The sequence below is a fragment of the Stegastes partitus genome, unplaced genomic scaffold (genome assembly GCF_000690725.1).
Source record: "Stegastes partitus isolate 25-593 unplaced genomic scaffold, Stegastes_partitus-1.0.2 Scaffold0, whole genome shotgun sequence".
Taxonomy (NCBI): Eukaryota; Metazoa; Chordata; class Actinopteri; family Pomacentridae; genus Stegastes; species Stegastes partitus.
In genome coordinates this window covers 1,063,350-1,086,399 of record NW_007577731.1, presented here as the reverse complement: position 1 = coordinate 1,086,399, position 23,050 = coordinate 1,063,350, and the positions used below count along the sequence as shown (strand labels likewise).

Genomic DNA, 23,050 nt, shown 5'->3' with positions numbered 1-23,050 from the left:
TGGTTTCGGCTGTTGGTGTCGCCGTGGGAATGAGCAGAATAATAGAAATAGGAAAATAAAAAAATGAAGTAAAATAACTACAGAAAGAAAAGAACAAAAAATCAAAATTAAAATAATTATTAATAAATAAACAAACAAACAAACAAATAAATAAAACAAGATAATAAGACACATATATACAAGAATTTATTTGCAAATGAACTCTTCACTTGTTCTTTAAAGCCAGTAGATAATTAAACTTTACTTTTACAGTTTCCAGTCTACTCCTGTGACTTTGCCAGTCACAGTAATTAACCTGATGAGGACTTCCAAACTTCAGGTTCTTAACTTTGTGCACTTTTTGCGTCACGTGTGTGCGGCTGTCCGGCCGGAGCAGCGGCAGCAGCAGCAGCGGTGCCGCTCCTCTGGGCGGACGCTTCTCCCCGAACCTCCGCCTCTTTCTCCAACTGCACTGGGACAGATTTATGCTCCAGCGTTTTTATTTATGAGCTCCAGGCCAGCCCTCCGCCACTCCGCCAGGACGGCGTGACCGCGCAAAGCCGCCGTGAAGTCGACATGGGACGCTCCGCGGAGCCGCGATGACCGATGGTTCGGTGGGAATAAGTCCGTGTTTTTGTCGCCAGAGAGGGAAACTCAAACCGAGGCTTGTTTTTGGAGCCCCGCCGCCGCCGCCGCCACCTCCAGCAGCAGCCCTCCTCTCTCCCCGTAGGATTTGATTCAAAGGCGAAAACCAAGATGGCCGCCGATTCCGTGCAGGTAGGAAAAGTTGACAACTTTTACGAAAAGTGCGCAAACTTGCTCCTGGGCCGCGGTTAGGAGTTAGCAAACGTTCCGATTTGATGAAAGTGGGTTCTGTGTGGAGCCTGGGCGGGTTGTTTCACAGCCCCGGGCCTGTGCTGGATCCCAGTGGGCTGTCTGGGAGTTATCCACGGATCGAGGCCTGGGACCATCCAGACCGACCTCAACTTTCCAACCGGCGGTTCGGTGCAGAAACTGGGCCGTTTGTTCAAGTTACGACCTCTAATGTCAGAGTTTACTGGTTATTGCTGCTGTAGTTAAATACTAGTTAAGGTGTGTGAGCTAACTTTAGGTTCTGGTGTCCGCCGTGTTCACAGATCAGTAAATAAAGGCTGTGGACTGGAGGCGGTTCGGTGGGTTATTCTACACACTGGTTGAACTTTTCACCAACAGCAGCCTGAAAAACTTTAAAACATTCAAAAGCACTTTTTTTTCTTTTTCTTTTTTAATATGTCAAGATTCAAAATTCAAAATAAGCTTGATTTGTCACACACACACACATTTATACAATGTGCAGTGAATTTTTTTTATTATTATTCTTTATTATTATTTTTAACCAGCATCCAGTTTCAATAAAAAGAAAAATAGAGAAATTTAAAAAAAAGTAAAAATAAGTGTTCAAGATATATATATACTTTCCATAAATATACACATAAATAAATTGAATAAATATTTAAGAAAAGACCAAGTGAGAGTCCTCCACCAGGTCTCATTATTCACTGTGACTGATGTGGTTTCAGTGACTCAGGCCTGAAATACATCCTTCACACAGAAATATAGTTGGTGTGTGTCTATCCTCGCAGATCAGCATCTGATCGTGCTTCAAGCGCAGCCAGGTATTGATGTAGTAATCCCCTCCATGTGAAGAGTAGTCTGATTACTCGTGTTAGAAGTTTTGTCAGTACTATTCCCAAAGCTGCTGCTGCTGCTGCTGCTGCAGACGACCGAAACTGAGGAGAAAGAGAGTCGATGGTCGGTTGTCATGTTGTGATAAAATAGAATAGAATACAACAGAATAATACAGAATAGAATAGAATAGAAGAGTCACTTTACTTTCAGATAGACTTTACATTAGTTGGTGCACATTTATGGCTGAGATTTCGATGCAAAAACTCGCCGTCAGACTGGTGAATAACATTTTTAAAATTTATTTTTCCTTTATTTAACCAGGTGGGTTAATTGAGAACAAATTCTCATTTACAATAACGAGCTGGCCAAGAGGCAGCACACAACAGGAAATAGACTAAAAGGAATACATCCATTAAAATAAAATAAATCAATACACAAACAAAACATACCAATAAAAGGCTTAAAGATAAAACACACTAAAAGCGGGTTCAGTAATGCCTTTACCGTGTTTTTAGAAGACAATTACAAAAATTGCAAAAATGATTAGAAATAAAACCAATCACAATATGTACATGTAAATAAAAAACTCTAAATAGATGCTTTGACTCCAGTTAAAAAGGCCGTTCTTCACTCTGAATGTGAACATTTACTTATGTTCTGGTCCTTTATCTGGTAAAGACGACCTCACCAAATGAACAACAGCTCCTTCCTTCTGCAAACCAAGAAAACTTGTTTTATTGACACTACAGTAGAATAGCAGAACAGTTTCACTCTGTGTTAATCGATAACTGGAGCCTGACAGATGCTGGGTTTCTGTTTTATGTGTATTTTAGGGCGTAATAAATTGTGATATGATATAGTTTATATTTATGTTGGAGTTATACTGTGACGGGACAATCATGGGGTCATTGATGATTAGTTTTCCAGCAGCCTGCCACGAACACAAAGTCTGCTCGGCTGTGATGCTGGCTCTGCTACATGCGCTGCAGACGGTTCTGTTAGTGTTGTAAACGCTGGAGCTCCTCTGGACAAACTATGTGATGAAACCGTCTGTAAAAGCGTATATTGGACATAATAGACGCTGATATCAGTACATCTGTGGCTAGCGGTTGGGCTCTGTTGATCACAAAATGATGACTCAACCCTGTATAGCTGCAGGAAGTCATATTTATTCTGTATATATCTGTATAGGGTCAGACATGTACGCTAGTTGGATTAGTATCTGATGCAGCGTTTGTCGACTAATCTCGTTTGAAGACTTAATATCATTAGTTAACTGAGTGTGCGGTTAACACTCCTCCATTCAGACTGGATGGCTAACTGGATGGCTAACTGGTGTGCTAACTGGATGGCTAACTGGTGTGCTAACTGGATGGCTAACGTCACTTCAGAACAAGCTGAAATCTGACCCTGGATCTGTACTGTTCTGATTGATGGCGACACAAACACCAGCCAGCATTAGATGTGTGTGTTTTTATGTGTTCGTTGCTATTTGTGATACAACAATAAGACACATGAAGACCTGTGGTGCGGGTAGAAGTAGTTGATGTTTTTCTAGGACAGATCTTGTGAGCCAGACCTGAACCTCTGCTCCCTGAAGCTCTGAGTGGACCCAGATTAACGGAGCAACAGGTGCTGCAGAGCTGCTGAGCGCTGCCTGTGACATTGCAGCGTCAGTTGTGTGGATTCGTCCCGTTTGGAGCAGCTCACCACTGACCTTTAACTCCCAGTGCAGCACGTTACCTACGCTTTGCTACGGGATACGAGGCTTGTGTGAAGGTTGCGCTCGCGGGATCCGTGTTTATTAGCCTGTGCTGCTATTTCTGGCCTCAGCGGAGGCTCGCCGGGCCGCGGCCAGCTGTGGGGTAAGATAGGCCCGGTGTCGGGTTGTGGGCCGAGATAGGCCTCGCACACAGAAATGGCAAGGGCTTGGCTTTCTACGCGTGAGCCTGGATAGTGGCCTCAACTTTTCCATTGTCCTATTGTCTGAATGGGGCTCTTGTTGTTGGACTTGGAGCTTTTGGAGCTTAAAGAGCAACTTAACCTGCTTACACTTGAGATTCAGACCCAATGTTTGCTTTTACTTCCAAGTTTCCTTTCATGTGCGAGGAGGCACCGAGAGAGCTCGCTAACAGTGTCAACATTTGGTTGCTTTACTCATGCAAGATTATTATCAGCTGTTAATTTGAGTCCTAAATGGGTGCCTACAGGTCAGATTTAGCTTCACTCATTATTTTAGTCAAGGATTCAAGGAATTTTTTTTGTCATGCCAGCTCACATTCACGTACAAAATTAGTTCCCAGGTCCCGTTTTTTTAAAGAAAAAGCCTCATAAATATAAGTATAATAGAACAAGAGCAAAATATAAGTAAAAATACAGCAATATAAGTGCAGAAAAAAGCCACAATTAGTTGTGTTTAACATTAAATATTTGTGCAGCAGCGACGTAGACTGTGATATAATTGATTGTCTGATTGATTAAGTGGCTCTTTTGGCATTTTTTTTGTAATATCGAACGAAATGACGACGTTTCACATGCAGTCCTTTCTTTTGCTGTGAGCCTTGAACATTTCACAGAGCGGCGAGCGGAGCCACGCTGACAAGAACAAGTTCCCTCCATCCATCACCAGCTGTATGCATTGTACCAATGGAAGCGTTTGCTTACAGTTCCTGCTCCGCTCGTCTTTGAACCTAATAAGTCTCGATTTCCTGGTATGGAAGTCTTCCCCCTGACTCGGCAGTACGCTCACAAGTGATAAGAGCCGTACAGGTAAAAGAGTAACTGGAGGAAGTGTTGCGGTGACAGAGAAACGAGAGGTGAAGCCGATCCCGCCACGGAGCCCGGCGTCTTTCTCTCGACGTGCTTCTTTTGTTTGATCTCAAATTAAAACGCAGACCTCGCGGGTCTCCGAGCTGATTAATTTCCACCTTATCTGATTGGCCTTTCATGGATTTCCTTGCATTGTTGCGCAGTAAAATAGGCCTGTTTGGGTGTCCTCATGCTGTCCTCGCACGGCGCAGGGCAAACACAGCTACAGTGCAAACAAGCTTTGCAGGCCAGCGAGTAGGAGAAGAGACACCCACTCCCCAGCTCACGAGCACTGACCTCCATTTTACCTATGAGTCATCAGGCAGCCTCTGGACCAGGATACGTGCAAACTATAGTTTCCTCTGAAGCGAGCACCTATAGAGGAAAGCTGCTTCACGAGGGCCAAGTCCGTGGAATTCCCTTATCTGACCAAACTTGATGCATTTTCCCCACATAAATCTGTCAGTCTGAAGTGCAGTATGTGATTGCAGAGTTTCCTCCAGGTAGCTGCCTCACCGGAACCCTGGTGCAGCTTGTGTCAGGAGGTTTTACAGTCACAATAATAACAGATGTTGTGGCGTACGCTGGTTCTGTCTCACACACGAGGGACGCTCTTATTTTGAAGGGACAAAAGGGGTAAAGTTTCCGGTTGTGGTATAAAAAAAAACTTCTAACTGTTGGAGAAGTCAAATAAATGACCAATGTGAAGAATAGCCTCTTATTTTGGAGAACAGGTGGATGTTCTCCTTGTTTAAGATGAATTTCAGAATAAAACATTGTAGGAAACGTTGGATTTTCTTGAAACTAGGATAAATGAAGTACAGTATAGCTCATTATAGGGGACTGTTGTTGGACTAATGAGCTCTCCACCGACACTTCAACTCCATTTTTTTTTTTACCAGTGTTATATTTGGCACCTGATATTGATTTAGACGTTTGATGGAAACGCGTATTAGTTTTAGTCTGATTCTAGTTATTTCTTTATTAGTTTAAGTCAACAAAAATTTTAAAAACACTCGTCTAGTTTTTATCAGTGACCGTTTACTCTCACTTTTGCTTTTCCAAGTTTTCATTCCGTCAGAGTTTTTTGACGCCACAGCTGCCTCCATCTTTGTGTACGGTTACCGTGGTTACAGGTGTTATTCTGGTCTGTGGCGTGGTTAATGGAAAAGACTCAGTGTCCGTGTCCCTCTGCTCTGCGGTGACGTAACAGACGGGCTTTCCTTAGTAAATCCAGTAACGCTGGCATTTCCAAACTCTGACTGTTGGAACAGAACCTCTCTCTCTCTCTCCCCCTCTCTCTCTCTCTCTCTCTGGGAGTCCTGCTCACCTTGCATTAGCATGACTACAGCTAGCTCTTCTGTCCACTGGAGATCATTCAGAAAGTAATCCACCCGCTTACTATTCAGTGTAGTTTGTTGTTGATAGCTTTCATTGACTTTGCTGGGTTTTAAACCACCTTCCTGTTGTTGGGGTGTCGCGTCAGAGCTTCTTTTCCACCACACAAGTTGCCTTCCAGGGGGGGAGGCCACAATAGCCAGCCAGCCAGCCAGCGTTATGTTTTTAACTTGAGTTAATTTTAGACGCAGTCTTCTTCTCCCTGGAGTGAGATTAGGTCCCATTCTGGGCTGCTCTGACCTCACAGAGTGAGAAGCTAAGAGGGATTTGGCCGCCGCTGCTCAGACGGTTTATCTTCCCTGTTGATGTCAATGGTCTGTGTGAGAACAAGAGAGCTGGAGAGAATCGGATCGCTAGTGGAGTGAATGACTGTGGCTTTAGACGGAGCCTCTGCTGGTTCTGGTGCAGCCCGACCTGTGTGGCAGAGGAGAACCTGACTTCTACTGCTGGAGGAACTTCACTGGAGTTCACGTGATGATGGTTTAGCTGGTCAGCGGAACATGCGAGGACTGGTTTGTTCAACCGATCTAGAGATGGAACTGGAGGAAACCGATGAAGTTGTGGTAAGGCAGAAAGAGTTCCTCTTGTTGACTCAACCCGTCTTCTTCTCTTAGGTCGGTTGTAATAACAGCAGCCCACCGACGTGAAACTGACTAAACCCAAACGTCTGAGCATATTCTGAAGGCTCTCTTTCATATTAATGATGGGCTTCATGCAGTAAGACAGATGTTGTGGTAGTCGGTGTGGCGATGCTGGTTTTCATGTGTTATTATGCCTCGTTTTTATGAATGGAATAAGTTGATTTTCCCGTACTTGGAGCGACTTGGCACCGTCTCTCTCTTCTGCTTTTACATGTTGAGTTCGTTCGAGTGATGCGCGTACGTTTTACCCTATACAAAAACGTACAGCGGTGCTTATGCGTAACTGTCAGAGCGGTGATTTATGGCACGGCGAGGGCAGGCTTTGTTTTTGTGGCGTTTGGCTTGTTTGAGCAGCGATGACAACAAGGCAGAGATGAAATGTTGGTGTTTCATAGCTGCAGCCATTTAGCACAATTATAATATCATGTTAGCAACTGTAGCTTAAATACGAGGAGATATTTTCAACTGAACTATGCAGTGAAATGGAAGTTATTGCGGTTATTTACAGGCCTCAGATCGTAGCAGACACGCTCTGTAATCAGCCAGTGGAGCCTCAGCATGTGTTCGTGATGACCTTTAAAGCCGAACCATTCAGGAAGTGACTTCTAATCTCTCTTTAGTTAAGGTGATGGCTTTAAGGATGCAGGTCAATAGCGACTGCCTGCAGCAGTGAAAACAGCACGTACAGAGGCTAGCACAAGTTCAAAACACGCCACTACACTGGAGCAAGGCCAGAATCCTCAGGTTACGCAGTCGGTGCTGATCTCTGGTCCTCTTGTTTGGCCAGGAGATATTTTCAGTGCAGTCAAGTCTGTGTAGCACATGCAGATGCTTTCATCTGAAATGTTGTGGGGTTGTTTTTTTTTTTAATTTACTTTTTTGTTGAGGAATTTTAAAATATTTTGAACAGGAACAGTGGGGTGGCCGTTTTTAACAGCGAAATGTTAATTATAAAGGTGACCAGGATCAGATCACACAGATTTCATTCAGTGACGGCTGAGATTCCTGCTGTTGTGAGCTGGTATACTCGCTACAATGGAAGTACAGTGGTGACTCGATAATCCGACCCTTAACAATCCAGAACCTTGCTATCCGACATAGAAGAAGGTTTTACATCTAGTGTTGGATTATCGAGTCACAACTGTACTTGCGTGTTATGAGGCTAAAGATTCTGTTGTTTTTTGCTCCCTCCTTAACCAATCAATTGGTTTAACTCCAAAATGCCACCGTGCACAGCTGATTTGTTTCGTACGTCGCTGACCTCTCTCTACCTTCTCCTCTTTTTTTTTTCTACCATCCCATTTTCCTCTTTTTTTTCTCCTCCTTCTCCTCCCTTAAATTAAATCTCCTCTTAAATCACATTCCACATCTTTCCCTTATCACCTCTTTTCCCTCCTCCTCCTGTTTTCTCCTCCAGGGGGATGCCAGGGGCCAAATGGTGGCGGAGCGACTCGGCCTGGGACACAACCTGGACCTGTCTGACACAATGGTTCAACAGAAACTGGACGAGATCAAGGAACAGATTCGCCGCGAGATCCGCAAGGAGCTGAAGATCAAAGAAGGTGCAGAGAACCTGCGTAAGGTAATGTCACAGATTTGGTTTACTCAAGCAGTGACGTATTGATTTCCATACGGTTGAGTTACTTAGAAGGAGACCAGGATGGATCAAAGTTCGGGATCAACCAACATGTTTTGTTTTTATGACTGATGTTGATTATGGGTAATCAAAGAAGGCTGATAACCAATATTTGGAACCACATACATTAAAACTAACAGCATGTGATAAGCAGGAACCTGTCATTCAAGCCTAGATTACTTTAGTAATAAGGATTACTGTTACTTCTTCTTCTCTGTTTTGTTCATCTTTTTCTCTTCTATCACATTTAATGCCCACCGAGGCTCAGATCTTAAAGCATTGCTTCTTATTGTTTTCCAGAAAGTGTTTTACGGTAGTCTGTGGCCGCCTCCTAACTTAGCCGCTAGCTGTTAGCGTAGCCTGAGCCACTGTGAATGCAGCTAACGTCCTGGTTTACACGGTTGGCTGTGATTCTCGTTCAGTCTTCTAGAGAGACGTGTCTGTCAGTTAGAGCAAAGTGTTAAATCTTACTTCACAAAGATGTTACGGTGCTCCAGATAGCGTTAGCTGCAGGCTAAGAGCCAAGGAAAACCTCCTACTGATAGCCGTAGCCATCGTTAGCAAAAGGAGTTCCAGCCCGCCTGTCGCATCGACAAAGACACTGTGGAGATGTTTTCATTGGCTCTATAGTTCTCCTCATCATTAATAAACTCTGTGGCGTTTCCCTTTAAATCTTAATAGTCAAATTTGTCTTCCCTCAGGTCACCACAGACAAGAAGAGCCTGGCTTATGTGGACAACATGCTAAAAAAGTCTAACAAGAAGGTTGAGGAGCTTCACCAGGAGCTACAGGAACTCAATGCTCACATCGTGGTCAAAGACCCTGAAGAACTGCTAGGTAACTTCAGAAACACTCCAGATGTAGTAAAGATCAGTAAAGCAGGAACGAGCTGACATAAACCGATCCTGTGTTGTACCTAATGCCCCGCTGCTGTAGCTCCGTCCTCTAGCCTCCGCTCTTCTGTCTGTGTTTGGGCACGTCGGGTCCATCGATACGGTTTCTTAACGGCAAACTCCAACACAGAATTTATTAATTTATGTTTGATTGAAAGAGAGCTTTTCAACATTTATCTTTAAGCATTAATAGACTTTGCCACTAAGTGACTACAGATGGAGAGATGTGGCTGCAAAAAAGCCAGAGTAGCCCCTCTTTAAAATCACATCACAGTGCTGATAATTGGAAAAACGCTGAATATTGAATCCTCAAGTTGCTTACATATCGATAGTAGAGATGAAAAGACTTATCATGTAATTGATCGGGTGTTTAGATTAATAATGTAGGCAAGATTTCAAGAAAAAATACCTGAAAATTTCATCCTCAAAGTTAGGAAAACTGCTTTTCTTTGAGTGGTTGGACAGAAAAGCAATTATTTTTTTCTGTTTTTAATATCAAGTAATTAATAAGTTAATCAACCGATCAGGTAGTGGTGGAAATATCCTGTAGCTGCAGCCCACATTGGACGTATAATAAATGGATTTACGTTGGCATCATAGTACAGGAAAGAGCAGTCTTGTTTACATATAAAGGTCAGCGTCTCTATTCAGGTTAATACTGGTAGTCCAGTCATCCTCGGGGAAGGCTCGACCTGCAGCCATGTTCGTGTAACAGCTTTCTTTTGGAACCAAGAGTATTTTCGAGAGCGATTCACTCTGAGCTTGAAGTTTATCTGGGATTTCTCAGATGTGTCACAGTAGACAATCAGCTGGTCCTCCAGTTACCAGGTCTGTAGTAGTGGTGGACGGATCGATCCAAATTATCGGTAGTATCGATTAGGGCAGAGAGATATTGCCAAAAATGTTTATCACGATAAAAATGAGAAAATTTGCAATAACGACGATATAACTGATGATAGACAAAGTACTTCAAAACTGCACAACTTTATTGGTGCAAATAGAAAATAAAGAACAACTTCTTTTCCATTTAGCAAGCAGCTGTTCTTGATGTGCATTAAAGCTGTACTGTACCAAAATCAATTGTGCATAAGTTGAAATAGCTTGCTGACAATTTGTTTAATCAAAATGGAAATGGGCTGCAGATCCTGAGCAGAACAATGAAAAGTATTCACAAAAGTATGGTAGAGCTGCTTTGCAACATAAAACTTTGCAGCCAGTTTCTTTGGTCTCACCACCACGTCAGCTAGGGGGTGTATGTATCGCGGCGGGCGAATATTCGGACTGACGGGGTGGAAGTGGGCGGGATGCACAGGCAGGACTTGGCTGCTAATGGTAAAATTGCTATTCAGACTCCACCACAACGACTGAATATTCCGATATCCAGGTCCAGCTCTCCTGCGTCGGTCGATGCATTCATCCTCCTCCTCGGTCACCGCCATGTTCTCACTCCATGTGCATTAGACCGGACCACGTTACACTCAAATTTTATTGCGATATTTCAATTTCATATCATCCCCTAACATTACACCGGTGTTACCGTGCACGGTACGATATGGCCCAGCCCTGGTATCGATACCACATTGCTATTGGTATCAGATCAATACTTATGTGATGGAATCGATAGTTAAGTTTTTAGTTTCTCTTCTCAATATTCAACAACTGTGACATAGTGGTTGTGCAAACACCGCTCCTCTCCTCACTTCTCTCCTCACGTTCACTTCTTTTCTTTCGCTTACTTCTCATTTCTCGCTCACATCTCTCCTCTCGTCTTGTCACGTCTCTCGTTCACTACTCTGCTAGTGAATAGCAGCGTTAGCAGCGAAGACGACGGTAGTGAAACTCCATCAGCGCTCATTGTTAAATATTTTTCCGCTAAATGTTTGCCCTCAGACAAAAAGTGTCGTCCCAATTTGCAGCGTAGCAGGCCGTTACTCTGTTGTGACGCTGGAGAGAACCCTGTATGCAGTTATTGTTATTATTATTGTTAGAATTACAATTTGCATAATTTATCTCATGACTGAATCGCGTGTTCACATGAGGGGATTCCCACTGATAGACAGTCAAAATGAATGTAACAGAAAGTTGGCATGTCTACCGGAGCCGCTAGGTGTGAATGTGAGTGTGCTTGGTTGTCTGTCTCTAAGTGTAGCCCTGTGATAGACTGGTTACCTGTCCAGGTGAACCTGCCTTCACCATGAGTCAGCTGGGATAGGCTCCGCCCCCACGACCCTGGTGAGGATTAAGGTGTAGAGATGGTGGATGGGTTTAAATTTGGATGGTGCATTCACTTAATAAATGATGACGCATTGTTGTAGATGAGCTGCTTGTGTAAGTGAAAACTATCGGTACCGGCAACACCAGTTCTGTATTTACTTGGTATCGATACCAAGTTTTGCAGCATCGCCCACCCCTGGCCTGTAGCAGTCTGTTGGCTAGCGAGTGGTTTATTGTAAATGCAGAGTATCGCTGAGTAAATCCCTCTGGCAGCGTCGTGTCAGAACAACACCTATATAAACTCTTACATGTGCAAACACACAGTGAGCACACTGAGCGCTTGGAGGTGACTCACTCTCCAGAGGCCGACATTGTTGCGCTCCACATTCCAGCGACAGTCACAATGAGCTGCCGATTGTTCCCCTCCGAGGCTGTTGAAAGCTGCTCCTGTGCGTTTGTCGACCACAATGGAATTTGGAGAGTTTACCACAACAGCTGTGTGCGTTCACTTTGGCTTTGTTACAGCAGTCGCCTTATGTAGTAGCTGCTGGTGGCGAGTGTCCGGGAGATTGCAGGAAGAGAAGGAATGGTATTTGCTCGCTGCCGTCGCATTCCCCTGGTTCAATTGACATTAGGAAGTAGATGAGGAGGGGTGTGTTTGTGTGCTGCAGGAGGAAAGGGAGTCTGTCTTGGTAAATGGTTATCTTAAGTGGAAACAAATTTAGCCTGACTCTGCGACCTTCTATCTGGTGAACAAGGGCTTTCTTTTGAAGTGACGCAATGCCAGAGGAATGTCGCTGGCCATCGCAAAAATGATGGAGAGGGACTGAATGCAGCTGAGCCTCTCAGACAAGAGGCAGCTTCTTGAAATATGTTCAGCTCACGAATCCGCGAGAGACAGCACTTGTTTCCTGAATTAGTAGGAAGGAGTTGCTCTGCCTCTGCGAGCAGCCAGAATGTGTTTTTGTTCCAGGAGAAAGTTTAGGGGGCTCTGGTTATTCTCCGCCACTCGGCCGAGGCCAGAAATGGACTGACTGGCTCTCAGGCGCTGTCTGGGACCAGCAGCTCTGACGCAGGGTCACCAGTCAGGTCCCTCTGTCTCATATGAGCTCATTCATAAAGAGACTTGCCCTAAGATCAGCACTTGTCCAGTCCCAGTCTCAAGTGGGAACTGCTTTTAGGTCCAGGTCTCCCAACTGTGAAGTAATAGTTCAGGGAGCGTTGTGAGCACGTTCCTCGTTGCCTTCTCACCAGATACAGATGAGGTTAGTCTGAGGGAGGGTTCCCCTTGTCAGTTGTCCAGCGGTGACATCAGCCTCACAGCTATTCGGTAGCTCAGTGTCTTGTCCTGCAGCCCAGCGTGGGCTGAACCTCGCTGAGGAGGGGGGGCAAGGGTGGGGGTCCTTGAATTCTTGGCTTAACGTGATCTCCACAAAACCGCACTCCCACACGGAGAGGAAAGCCCCAAACGTAGACGTGATGACACGCAGCGCTTCTGCACGTGTGTTCCTGAGTGTGTCACTCTCATAGATTAGACTCTGACGCAACCCGATCTGAACATACTCACCCAGGCTCTGCCATTATGCAATTTTCTAAACTAAGAAATCAGTTTTGCCCCGAGCCCCTGGTGAATTCTTAACTGGCTCCACAGGCTGTTCTGCAGATACGTGCCCACTCAGTTTCTTCCCGTCTCGCCCTGCCCCTCTCGGTGTCTCTGTGTAGGAGAGGGCAGCCCCGGGAGGACCAGCATGGCCTCCCCTCCGCCCGTTAACAGAAACCTCAACTCTCTCAGTTTATTATCAGGGTCATTAGATGAATCAGTTTCGGTTCAAAGAGTCACATGCTTCCTTTTTGCCTGCGTCCCGCAGGTGTTCAAAGGAATCATTAGACAGTGTTTTGATGAAACATGCGGAGTGAATGAATCACAGACCCGCCTGCTGGTTATTGTTATCTGTATCTGGCGGTGTCTCACGGTGCAACTGATGGTCTTTGCCCTGGTATGTTCTGGTAAAGCCTGTCAGGCTCATGCAGATGGACTCAAGACACCTCAAGGCAGGTGTTTGTTCAATCATGTGACCGGTGTTTTGCCTGTGGACTTCAAATCCAAAAGAAAAGAACTGAGCTCAGAGACGTTAGCGTACATACATGTAGAAACTCCTTGTGACACTTGTGGGTTGTTTATGTTTCCGCATGTTGGTGCTCACTCACCGTTTACTCTCTGCGTCCTTTCAGAGACTTAATGACAACATAGACTCTGAAACTGAACTTGCAAGTCAAGTCAGGAGAAGTCGGGCAGGTTTTTTTGCCCACCTCACCTTTTTTTGTGTGTGTGTGTGTGTGTGTGTGTGTGTGTGTGAATGTTTTGCTCTGCGCTGGTGTGATTACTTTGGGGAGGGATTTTCTCTGCACACGTCGAGTCCAGACACGACCGAAAAAAACACAACAAAACACAAAGCTTATCCCCCAGAACTCTGGTCCGGCTCTGAGTTGGTTTAGGTTTCACTTTGGGTGTCTGTGTGCGTATCGTTGTGTGGTTTATGTGTCGATTTAATGCCTGCATGCGTACAGACGTCATTGTGCTGTGTTTAAAATCCACGTTCTCTTCAGGTTTACTTTGCTTGTGCGTTTACAGTAATGACACTGTAGTATTGGTAATTGTCTGCATGTTCACACTTGTTTCCTTTTTTCTGAATGGCCTAGAATAGAGATGGCCGCGGGGCTTACCCCGGGCTGGAGCAGTAAAGAACCAGTGAGATGACTCCTCCTTTGAATTGCCTTTGTGTTACGGCTCCTGACTGTCAGAGCATCAAACTAAACCTCTGAGTTCACGTTTGATTAGTTGTGAATAATCACACTTTTCTTTTTTCTCTGTTTTCTTTACGGTGATGTTGAGAAGTCTGACTGTGACACCTTTTGTCCATCTGGGTTTCTTACTGTTGTTATCTTCTGTCGTTCTTTTTAGAGTCTCGTGTTAACAGACCACACCAAAGTATAACGAGCAGACATTTCTTGGTACATTATCTGTCAGCTGAACCGGCTACCTGACGTGTTTTTGTAAGCACGGTTATATGTCACCCTGCAGAGCTGCACGACTGTTTATCTCACTTCAAAATGGCCGACTGCCAAATATAGCTCACGTATGCTCCGTTCATATTTATAGTATATGAAGTCGTATGTCTGCAGTTGTTTCCAAAAGGCCGTGAGATGCTAACCTGTCTGTCTTTTTTTTGTTGTTGTTGTCTTCACCCAGAATGCCCTCTGACCCCAGATACCCCGAACAGCGAGGCGAGAATGTGCACCAGCAGCAGCCGCCTGGCCGCCCTGAAACGGCAGAACGACATTGAGCTTAAGGTCAAACAGGGCGCCGAGAACATGATTCAGATGTACTCCAACGGGTCCTCCAAGGTAGGCACCGGAGAGGGGGAGGGTTCACCTGACATTCAGGTTTTTGCTGCTTCATGTCAGGCTGCCAAGTTTGGAAAATCAGACACATCAGTTGGGCTTTTCTTAAGAAGACGGATCAGGTTTCACACAGCTGGAGCCTTCTCGGGGAGTTTCTGGTCATCTTTCCTATTGGGGGAAACATAACATTGTACTTGCTAGAGTGATCTGCTGCGGCTAACCAGAATTAATTAGGAAAGAAAATGTTGGCGAATGGCACATTTACTACACACACTAGCGTCACTGTGCATTCACTCCAGCCACAGCTAACAGTCACAGGGTGCGGTCCGGTCCAACTGAAAGAGTGCCGGGTTGAGCCGCACGGGCATTTCAATCAGACACACAAAACGGCATGTGCTGCTTGTGACGGCTTGAACCAGCTCCTTGGTGGGACCAGTAAACAACAACACCCAGCAGATGGAACATTTTTGCAGCTGAACCCGGGTGCAAATGGATCTGAAGGCTTTCAAAAAAAGTTCACCAGAGCGTCTCCTCTACTGGTTGCATTTTGTTCGTAGAGAATCTGATCTGCTCATGAGCTGCCTGTATTGAAGCAGATGTTCGCCACCTTTCCACCGTCCCACCGTCCCACCACTAACCAGCAGCCACAGTTTACAAACCGACTTCCTGCTCCAGCGTTGACCTGCTGTCATATTCACTTACCTTCCTGTGCAGTGAGTGATGGTCACGGAGCTTTTGGCTGTTCTTGGTTTAAATTTTACCTCCAAATAAGGTGGTTTAGATCATTGGAATAGATTTTTCTGTCTTGAATGTCTGGCTGCTTGTGTTTCTTCCCCCACCAGACCCTCTGAGGATATTATCTTTGTACGTCCCAGGTATTGTTTTAATGAGAACTTTTTTTTTTTGGAATGAATAGAAATTAAAACTACAAAAACAGGACGAAAGTTGTAATTCAGAATCATCCTCAAGTGACCTTTTTGACTCTAACACAGGAGCCAGAGAGTAGTTTGAATAATTGAGTCACCTTCGTCTCATTTTTCTTTTATCATCTTTAAGACTTTTTAATTGGCATCACAGGACAGAGGATCCAGATGTTTTCTAACAGCTCACAGGTGTCTCACATGGCCTTCAGCATGTCTCCCCACCGTGCTCTCTGAGCTTACTTCATCAGCCACTACGGGAAATCTTTGACCAAGCACATCTTTTAATACAAATTAGATAATAAACGTTTATCACAAGCTAGCAATGAGTCTTGCGAGTTCGTCGTTGTCCGAAGCGCCGCAGTTGTCCTACAGGTTGTAAAGGACTCCAGACTTCACACAACGTCTAGACCGCTTAAGGTAGAGTCTTTGCAGAAAGGTGACCATAATCACATGAAAACTGAAGCGGGCGGGCTCATTCCCAGTTTGAACACCAGCCTGCAACATAGCAGGTTTGCTTTTACAGCTTCTCTGCAGGGGAGGAGGAAACATGAGAAGGCGCTGACACATTCTCTGTGTCATACGCTGCTGCTGCTGCTGTTTGTTCACAAAGCTCTTACGGTCCTCGCGTCTCCTCTAATGCTCCCAGTGAGCAAAAACTATAATTTAGTTGGGAGGTGTGTGTAAGTCACCAGGACTGGTAATAACAGCACTGAGAGCCTCTCATGTTCGTCTCGGCTCTCGTGTCCGTCAGTAGTAATTGAAACCACTTTGTAGTCGGCGGTTTGGTGCAGTGTAAGGTTTCAGCCAGTGTCGTCTCTGCTTAGCCAGTGACATAATTCTGCATTTTATTATGTGTCTGTGAATGTATCAGCTGTGATTTAATGCAGATTGATTGATTAAATTCTCAATCCCTTCAAAATCCTTTTAAAGGAACAGTCCAACATTTTGACAAGTGCGCTTTTTGGCTTTTTGGCCAGGAGTTGAGAACACTGATGCTGCTGTCATGTCTGAGCTACACTGCAGAACATGTAGCTTGGTATAAAGAGTGAAAACAGAGAACAACAGCTTCTAAAAGTGGTTAAATCTGGCCACCAAAATAGCACATTCAAGCTTTTTTCTTCTTCTTTTTTTATTGTACAAAAACTGAGGTGTTGAGATTTGGGCCCTGTTTACACGTAACAGTGATATCTCAACGGGCCTTTGGTTCACACGTAAACTAAGCTACGAGTCACCAAAAACCATCAGATCTGAAAACTCCAGCCACAGTGGAGATCTGGAAAAACTCCGTCTCTATGTTTGCAAGCAGCTCCACCTCTCTGTCCGTCCAAACAAACAACCCTCGGCCCGTTATCGTTGAAGTAACAGAAATTGTGTTTTTTCCGGGATTCTGATTGGCTAGCATGGCTTTATGCTTCTCGTTACACTCCCCCCTATAGGTCTGGCAGCTCATAGCAGCTCTTAACGACGTGTTTGTGTAAACAAAGATTTTTTTGAAAACAATCTGGTGTGAACGTATTATTTTGGAAAACGTAGATCCGTCTTCGTGAATACTGGCTACGTGTAAACGTGTGGCCTTGATGTGGTGTTAAATCTGCACATATGACCTCTGTTTAAAAAATCTGATTTCTTTGGTTTTCTGAGAATGAAATTAATTGCTTTAAAATAACATGCATTTTCTAAGTCTGGCTACACACCAGCTTAAACAGCAATGCCTTCCAACAAAGGACTCGCAGATGCCTCACAACGCATGGTTAAAAAAAACAAAAACAAGCACATGATAAAAAACAAGCAAAACAGTAAAAGGTATAAAATTCTCATCAAGATTTAAAAAGGCATGTTTTGATACCAGATTTGAAAATGTCAGGTCATGGAGTTTATGCTGATGTGTGTCCAGGTTTAACACTTTTCTGATGACATCTAGACATCAGAATTATGTTTCAGGATGTCTAAATAAGGCCAGATGTGTGTCTGTTCAGTCTGACGTTTTGTTTTTGTTTTCAAATCTGAAGCTACTTCCAGAACCTCACTGTGTAACACGTTAAAGAAGAGCCTGTCTGTCTGACTGACCGGAGGGGGTCACGGCGTTTTGTAAGCGACCTCCCTGGTCAGACAGACAGAGGCACCTTCCAGTTGGAAATAGTCCTGTCCTGATGTCAGAGAGGAAATGCCTGCTGGACAGAGGTCTTTCCTGCGCGAGCCGCCATCAACAGCCAGGATTTAAACTTCACAGGAATTCGGGGTGGAGTTTGCTTACTTCACTGTGTTTGTGTGTGTATGTGTGTACGTACGAGAAGTTCAGCAAACACAGCATACAATGAGATTCCACTTTCTTTTTGGGTGAATAAGATTTTCCATGTGTGCTTTATCTCCAATTAAGGGCATGAACTCGGGTGTTTGTGTTACACGCTCATAACAACCGACCACAATGAGGGGCAACGTGCATTCACAGTCACCTCAAGGCCTTTTATTTAGAAAGCAAATAATATTAAACCTTTGATTCAGTCGTTAATTTATGCAGGGGAAAGTGCTCCCATTAAGCTGTGGGTGTTTCTTATTTGTCCCCCCCATAGGATCGTAAGTTACTAGCGACTGCCCAGCAGATGCTTCAGGACAGCAAGACGAAGATCGAGTTCATCAGGATGCAGATCCTCAAAGCCAGCCAGACCAGCGAGCTGAGCTTCGAGAGCAATGATGTAATGGGTAAGGAGAAACACCTCCACTGGATTAAAGCAGAAAGACAAACAGAATAAAGAGTAATCTCCTTCCTCCAGACAAGCCCATCATCAGCCCTTTGGACCTGCGGGTGGAGGAGCTGTGTCACCACGCCAAGATCGAGTCGGCGGTGGCCGAGGGAGCCAAGAACGTCATGAAGCTCCTGGGCACGGGGAAAGTCACGGAAAAGAGAGCGCACTCAGAGGTAGACGGATGCCGCGTTCGTGTAAAATTGACTTTTTCTGCCCGCTTCATTTTCAGCCGTGATTTGAAACGAGCCAAAACAAGATTCTCATCGCGTTAAAGCTAATGGAGTCTCATAGAGTTCAAATTGATCCCCGCGCAGCCGCCACCGCTGCTGCTGCGCTTTACTAAAGGAAAATAGACCATGTAATTGATGTTCCTCTGTCTATCTGTCCCTCTCCGACTCATTTCCCCGCCTCCTCTTCCTCTGCTGCCCTCTTACCTGCTGTCCCTTCCTCAGGCCCAGGCTCGTTTCAATGAGTCCAGTCAGAAGCTCGACCTCCTGCGATACTCTTTGGAGCAGCGCCTGAATGAGTTGCCTAAAAACCACCCTCGCAGCATCAGCATCATAGAGGAGCTGTCCCTGCTGTCCTCGCCGGCCCTCAGCCCCAGATCGAGCATCATCTCCACACAGAACCAGTACAGCACCGTGACCAAGCCTGCAGCGCTCACAGGTAGCTCAACGGACGTTTCTGACACCCCGCTGACATTCTATTGTTTCTAATCATTAAGAAATAACAATTAAATTCCACATGCGGATATTGGAAGATGCCACCTGTGAGCGAGCGCTGTGGTCTCCAGGTTGATTGGTCGGTCAATACGCTTTCACATTGATGGTCCGCCTAATGAGCATGTGGTTGGACAATCGCCTGTGCTGCTTTCATAATGAGGAAAGGCACTATGTTATTAGCCTTCCAGGATTAATTCATCATTTTTGTCCTCAGACTGCCTGTGACCCCATTTTCTCAAATTTGAACTCATCCAACTTAATGGATGCTGCTGGTTGCAGCTTATTTCCTGAACGTTTACGAGTCGATCACAAAGAAGCGTGGCTGTATTTTGCTAAAATGGTTGACTAAATAACTTAGGTAACAGTAGTTTGCTATCACAGCTCAACAACCAGTGTGGCATGGTATATAGTTTTATGTTATTTTGAGTATTCGTTAATTGATGGGGTTCTTTTTTCAGAATTCATATGTGAGGTGCGTGCTAGTCTGTTTTTGCCATGCCAGTGTAATATTTCTAAAATGTGAATTATTATTCCTGTAAATTTAAATTAAAACCTATAATTCAGGCTTGTTCCTTTCCCCTCCCATGCATTTTTTTTTAATACTACATTAATTGATTTGCTCGTTTACAGCAAGTTGTAGATGAAGTTCAAGGATTCAAGGAACTTTATTTGTCGTGCCAGCTCACATTCACATGTTTTTGGTATGAAAGTAGTACTCAGGTCCCGTTTTTTTAAAAGAAAAAGCCTAAGTACAATAAAACAAGAGCAAAATATAAGTAAAATACAGCAATAGAGTGTGGTTAAAAAAATATATATAACAGAGTAGAAAAGCCACAGCTAGTTGTGTTTAGCACTAAATATTTGTGTAACAGCGAGGTAGACTGTGATATTGCACTGGGTTGGTTAAAATATTGCACATATAAACTGTTTAGCAGTGCAGTTGGTGCAGTCAGTATGTGATGGGAGAGGGAGAAGAAAACGTTAACAGTAAAAACAAACCAGAAACATGTGGCTCCAGCTCAGAGTCCTACACAACACACTAGCGGTTACAGTGATTATGTGCAGTAAGAACATTCAAGGCTCCACTCGGTTGAAACAGTCCCCACGTTTTATAGAACTGGTCTGTTTTTGAAAGTAGTACACATGTAAGGTACTCCAAGTCCAACAGAACTCTGCCAGCTTTCAACAGCTGCTATTCCTTCATTAGTCCACAGCAATAAAATATTCTTTCTTGCACATCACACCGGTGCCTTTGCAGCAAATCACGCAGTTGCGACCAAATATATTCAAGAAAATCAATGGGTTCTCTTTCGTCAGCAGATGCCATTCATCGTTGCTATGGAAACACAGCTCCACCTGAAATGAGTCAGTCTTTGTAACTGTGCCTTTGTCCAGCCTGAGTAAGACCAGGCTAGCAGCAGGGCCTGGCCTGACTCATCCAACAAGTGCTTTGTGTCAGTGGTCACCTCAAGTACCTTCAAGTATATTTAACTACCATGCTGCTCGACTAACCGAGCGAAGCCTCGGCCAGGACAGCGTCTGTAATGTGTGTTGTTCCCTGATTGCCTCCAGGCACGTTAGACGTCAGGCTCATGGGCTGTCAGGACCTCCTGGAAAACGTCCCCGGTCGCTCCAAAGCGGCGTCTGTCCCGCTGCCTGGCTGGAGCCCCAGCGAGACGCGCTCGTCCTTCATCAGCCGAGCAAACCGAAACCGCGGCGTGAGCTCAAGGAACCTGACGAAGAGCGAGGAGGTCACCAGTGAGTGCGGCTAATCTCCTAACCCAGAACAGACTGAAGACTTTCTGTCACATCTGTAACGGCGATTAATGAGACAACCTTGTCTTTAACACCAACTAGATTCAATCAAGCAACACTAATAACTCAGTGCTTTTCCCCAGATGAGATCAGTGCAGTGTTGAAGCTGGACAACACAGTAGTTGGACAGACGAGCTGGAGGCCGGTCAGCAACCAGGCCTGGGACCAGAAGTTTACATTGGAGCTGGACCGGGTAACATACACACACGGTTCTCCCTTTGAACTACCCATGTGCTGCAGACCCAGTGTTGTGTTTATGCAACACAGTGAGCTTCACATCTGTATGCTGCTGCTGCTGCTGCTGATGTGTTTGTGTTGCTCTGTGCTGCAGTCCCGTGAGCTGGAGATCTCCGTGTACTGGCGTGACTGGCGTTCGCTCTGCGCCGTCAAGTTCCTGCGGCTGGAGGACTTCCTGGACAACCAGCGTCATGGAATGTGTCTGTACCTGGAGCCACAGGGAATGCTGTTTGCTGAGGTACACACACAAACACACTATTCTATAAAAGGCTGTTGAGTGTTTTATTCTTAAGCAGCATCTGTTAGTAGTACAGCACATTGACGGGTCACATTGGAGCAGCACACGGCCTGCAGTAGACGGATATTCTTGAATGCAGTGAAATGAAAATGTAAACAAACTGTAGCGTACAATCTGTGCTGTATAGATAATGATCTGTAAAATATTAACATGTCTCTCTACACAAAGAATCCATGCATTACCACTGATATGTGCAACACTGATATTTCTATAAGTAGTACTTGTGTACATTTAGTAGTGATGCACGATATTAAAAGTTCTGGCCGATATCGATATTCAGATTTCTGATATTGCCAATAACCGATATCACCGATGTCGATATTCAATTTTTTTTCACACTGAAAAATTAGTATAAGTGAAAACTATTCAGAAGAAGCCCAGATCAGACCACATAGTCTTCTTTAGTACAAAAGTAAAACATATTTAAACATATTTAAGTCCATTTAAGTAAAATCATCTGTGAAGCAGCAGCGATATCAAACATAGAGACGAAGGCGCTGATGTCAGACAATCATCGGCTAAATGTGTTCATCGGACCAATACCGATATATGGGAAACATCACTGTTATCGGCCGGTACCGACGTGGTCGCCGATATATCGTGCACGTCTAATATTTTGGTTTATTTGTATTTTTGTACGACATTGCACCTTTGCTGCTGTATCACTTAAAATTTCCCCACTGTGGGATTAATAAAGGCTTATTTTATTTTGAACTGTATTAGTTTGAGCTCATGTCATTTCAGCTGTGCGATACACGTTTTTAGTCTGATGACAATACATCTAAGGATGTTTGGACACATTCTGGCACATTGCATTCATTTTTTTTACCGTTCTCTTCTAAATTTTTCCGTCATGACGTTTCCGTAGGTAACATTTTTCAACCCTGTCATTGAGAGACGACCAAAGCTTCAAAGACAAAAGAAGATTTTCTCCAAACAGCAAGGTGAGCCGCTGCACAGCTTAACACTTGTATAAGGTGCACAGTGATGGAAATCTGTATTCATTTAAACGAGTCTGGATGGTGTGTCCAGTCGTATTAACGTCCAGTGTTCTAGGATTTGATAAAGGCAATTGTCGGAAATCCGTAGCTAGATCCCTGAAAACATAAGAGAGAGATTCTGTTGTGTTGTTTGTCAGGTAAGCGAGAGAGTTTAAGTATCTCAGGATCTTGGTCACGAGTGATGGGAAACTGGAGCGCGAGGTAGAAAGGCGACTCGGTGCGGCGTCAGCAGCAATGCAGGCGCTGTACCAGACCGGCGTCCCGCACCCACACCTATGGTCACAAGCTTTGGGTCGTGACCGAAAGAACAAGATCGCGGATACAAGCGGCCGAAATGAGCTTCCTCCGCAGGGTGGCTGGGCTCAGCCTTAGAGATACGGTGAGGAGCTCGGACATCCGGAGGGAGCCCGGAGGAGAGCCGCTGAGGTGGTATGGACACCTGATTCGGATGCTTCCGGGGAGGCTTCCTCTGGAGGTTTTCTGAACACGTCCACCTGGGAGGAGACCCCGGGGCAGACTCAGAACCTGCTGGAGGGATCATATCTCTCGGCTGGCCTGGGAACACCTCGGGATCCCCCAGGAAGAGCTGGAAAGCGTCGCCGGGAAGTCTGGAATGACCAGCTACCCCTGTGGAAGAAAGTGGATGGATGTTTGTTTGTTTGTGTGTCCCT

At 44.9% G+C, this 23,050-nt stretch overlaps 1 protein-coding gene across 1 annotated transcript in view; it reads left to right on the top strand.

The window, feature by feature from the left end:
* The first annotated feature begins 472 nt into the window (after window positions 1-472).
* The window catches only part of pkn2a (protein kinase N2a), a 28,082-nt gene continuing 5,504 nt past the window's right edge, over window positions 473-23,050 (top strand). The window contains exons 1-11 of the mRNA XM_008279997.1: window positions 473-756; window positions 7,912-8,076; window positions 8,832-8,967; window positions 14,488-14,642; window positions 18,133-18,262; window positions 18,334-18,479; window positions 18,759-18,972; window positions 20,601-20,786; window positions 20,927-21,036; window positions 21,175-21,318; window positions 22,247-22,322. Of these exons, the coding sequence (XP_008278219.1) occupies window positions 736-756; window positions 7,912-8,076; window positions 8,832-8,967; window positions 14,488-14,642; window positions 18,133-18,262; window positions 18,334-18,479; window positions 18,759-18,972; window positions 20,601-20,786; window positions 20,927-21,036; window positions 21,175-21,318; window positions 22,247-22,322 (1,483 nt within the window). The 5' untranslated portion in view covers window positions 473-735. The remainder of the gene's footprint in view (window positions 757-7,911; window positions 8,077-8,831; window positions 8,968-14,487; window positions 14,643-18,132; window positions 18,263-18,333; window positions 18,480-18,758; window positions 18,973-20,600; window positions 20,787-20,926; window positions 21,037-21,174; window positions 21,319-22,246; window positions 22,323-23,050) is intronic.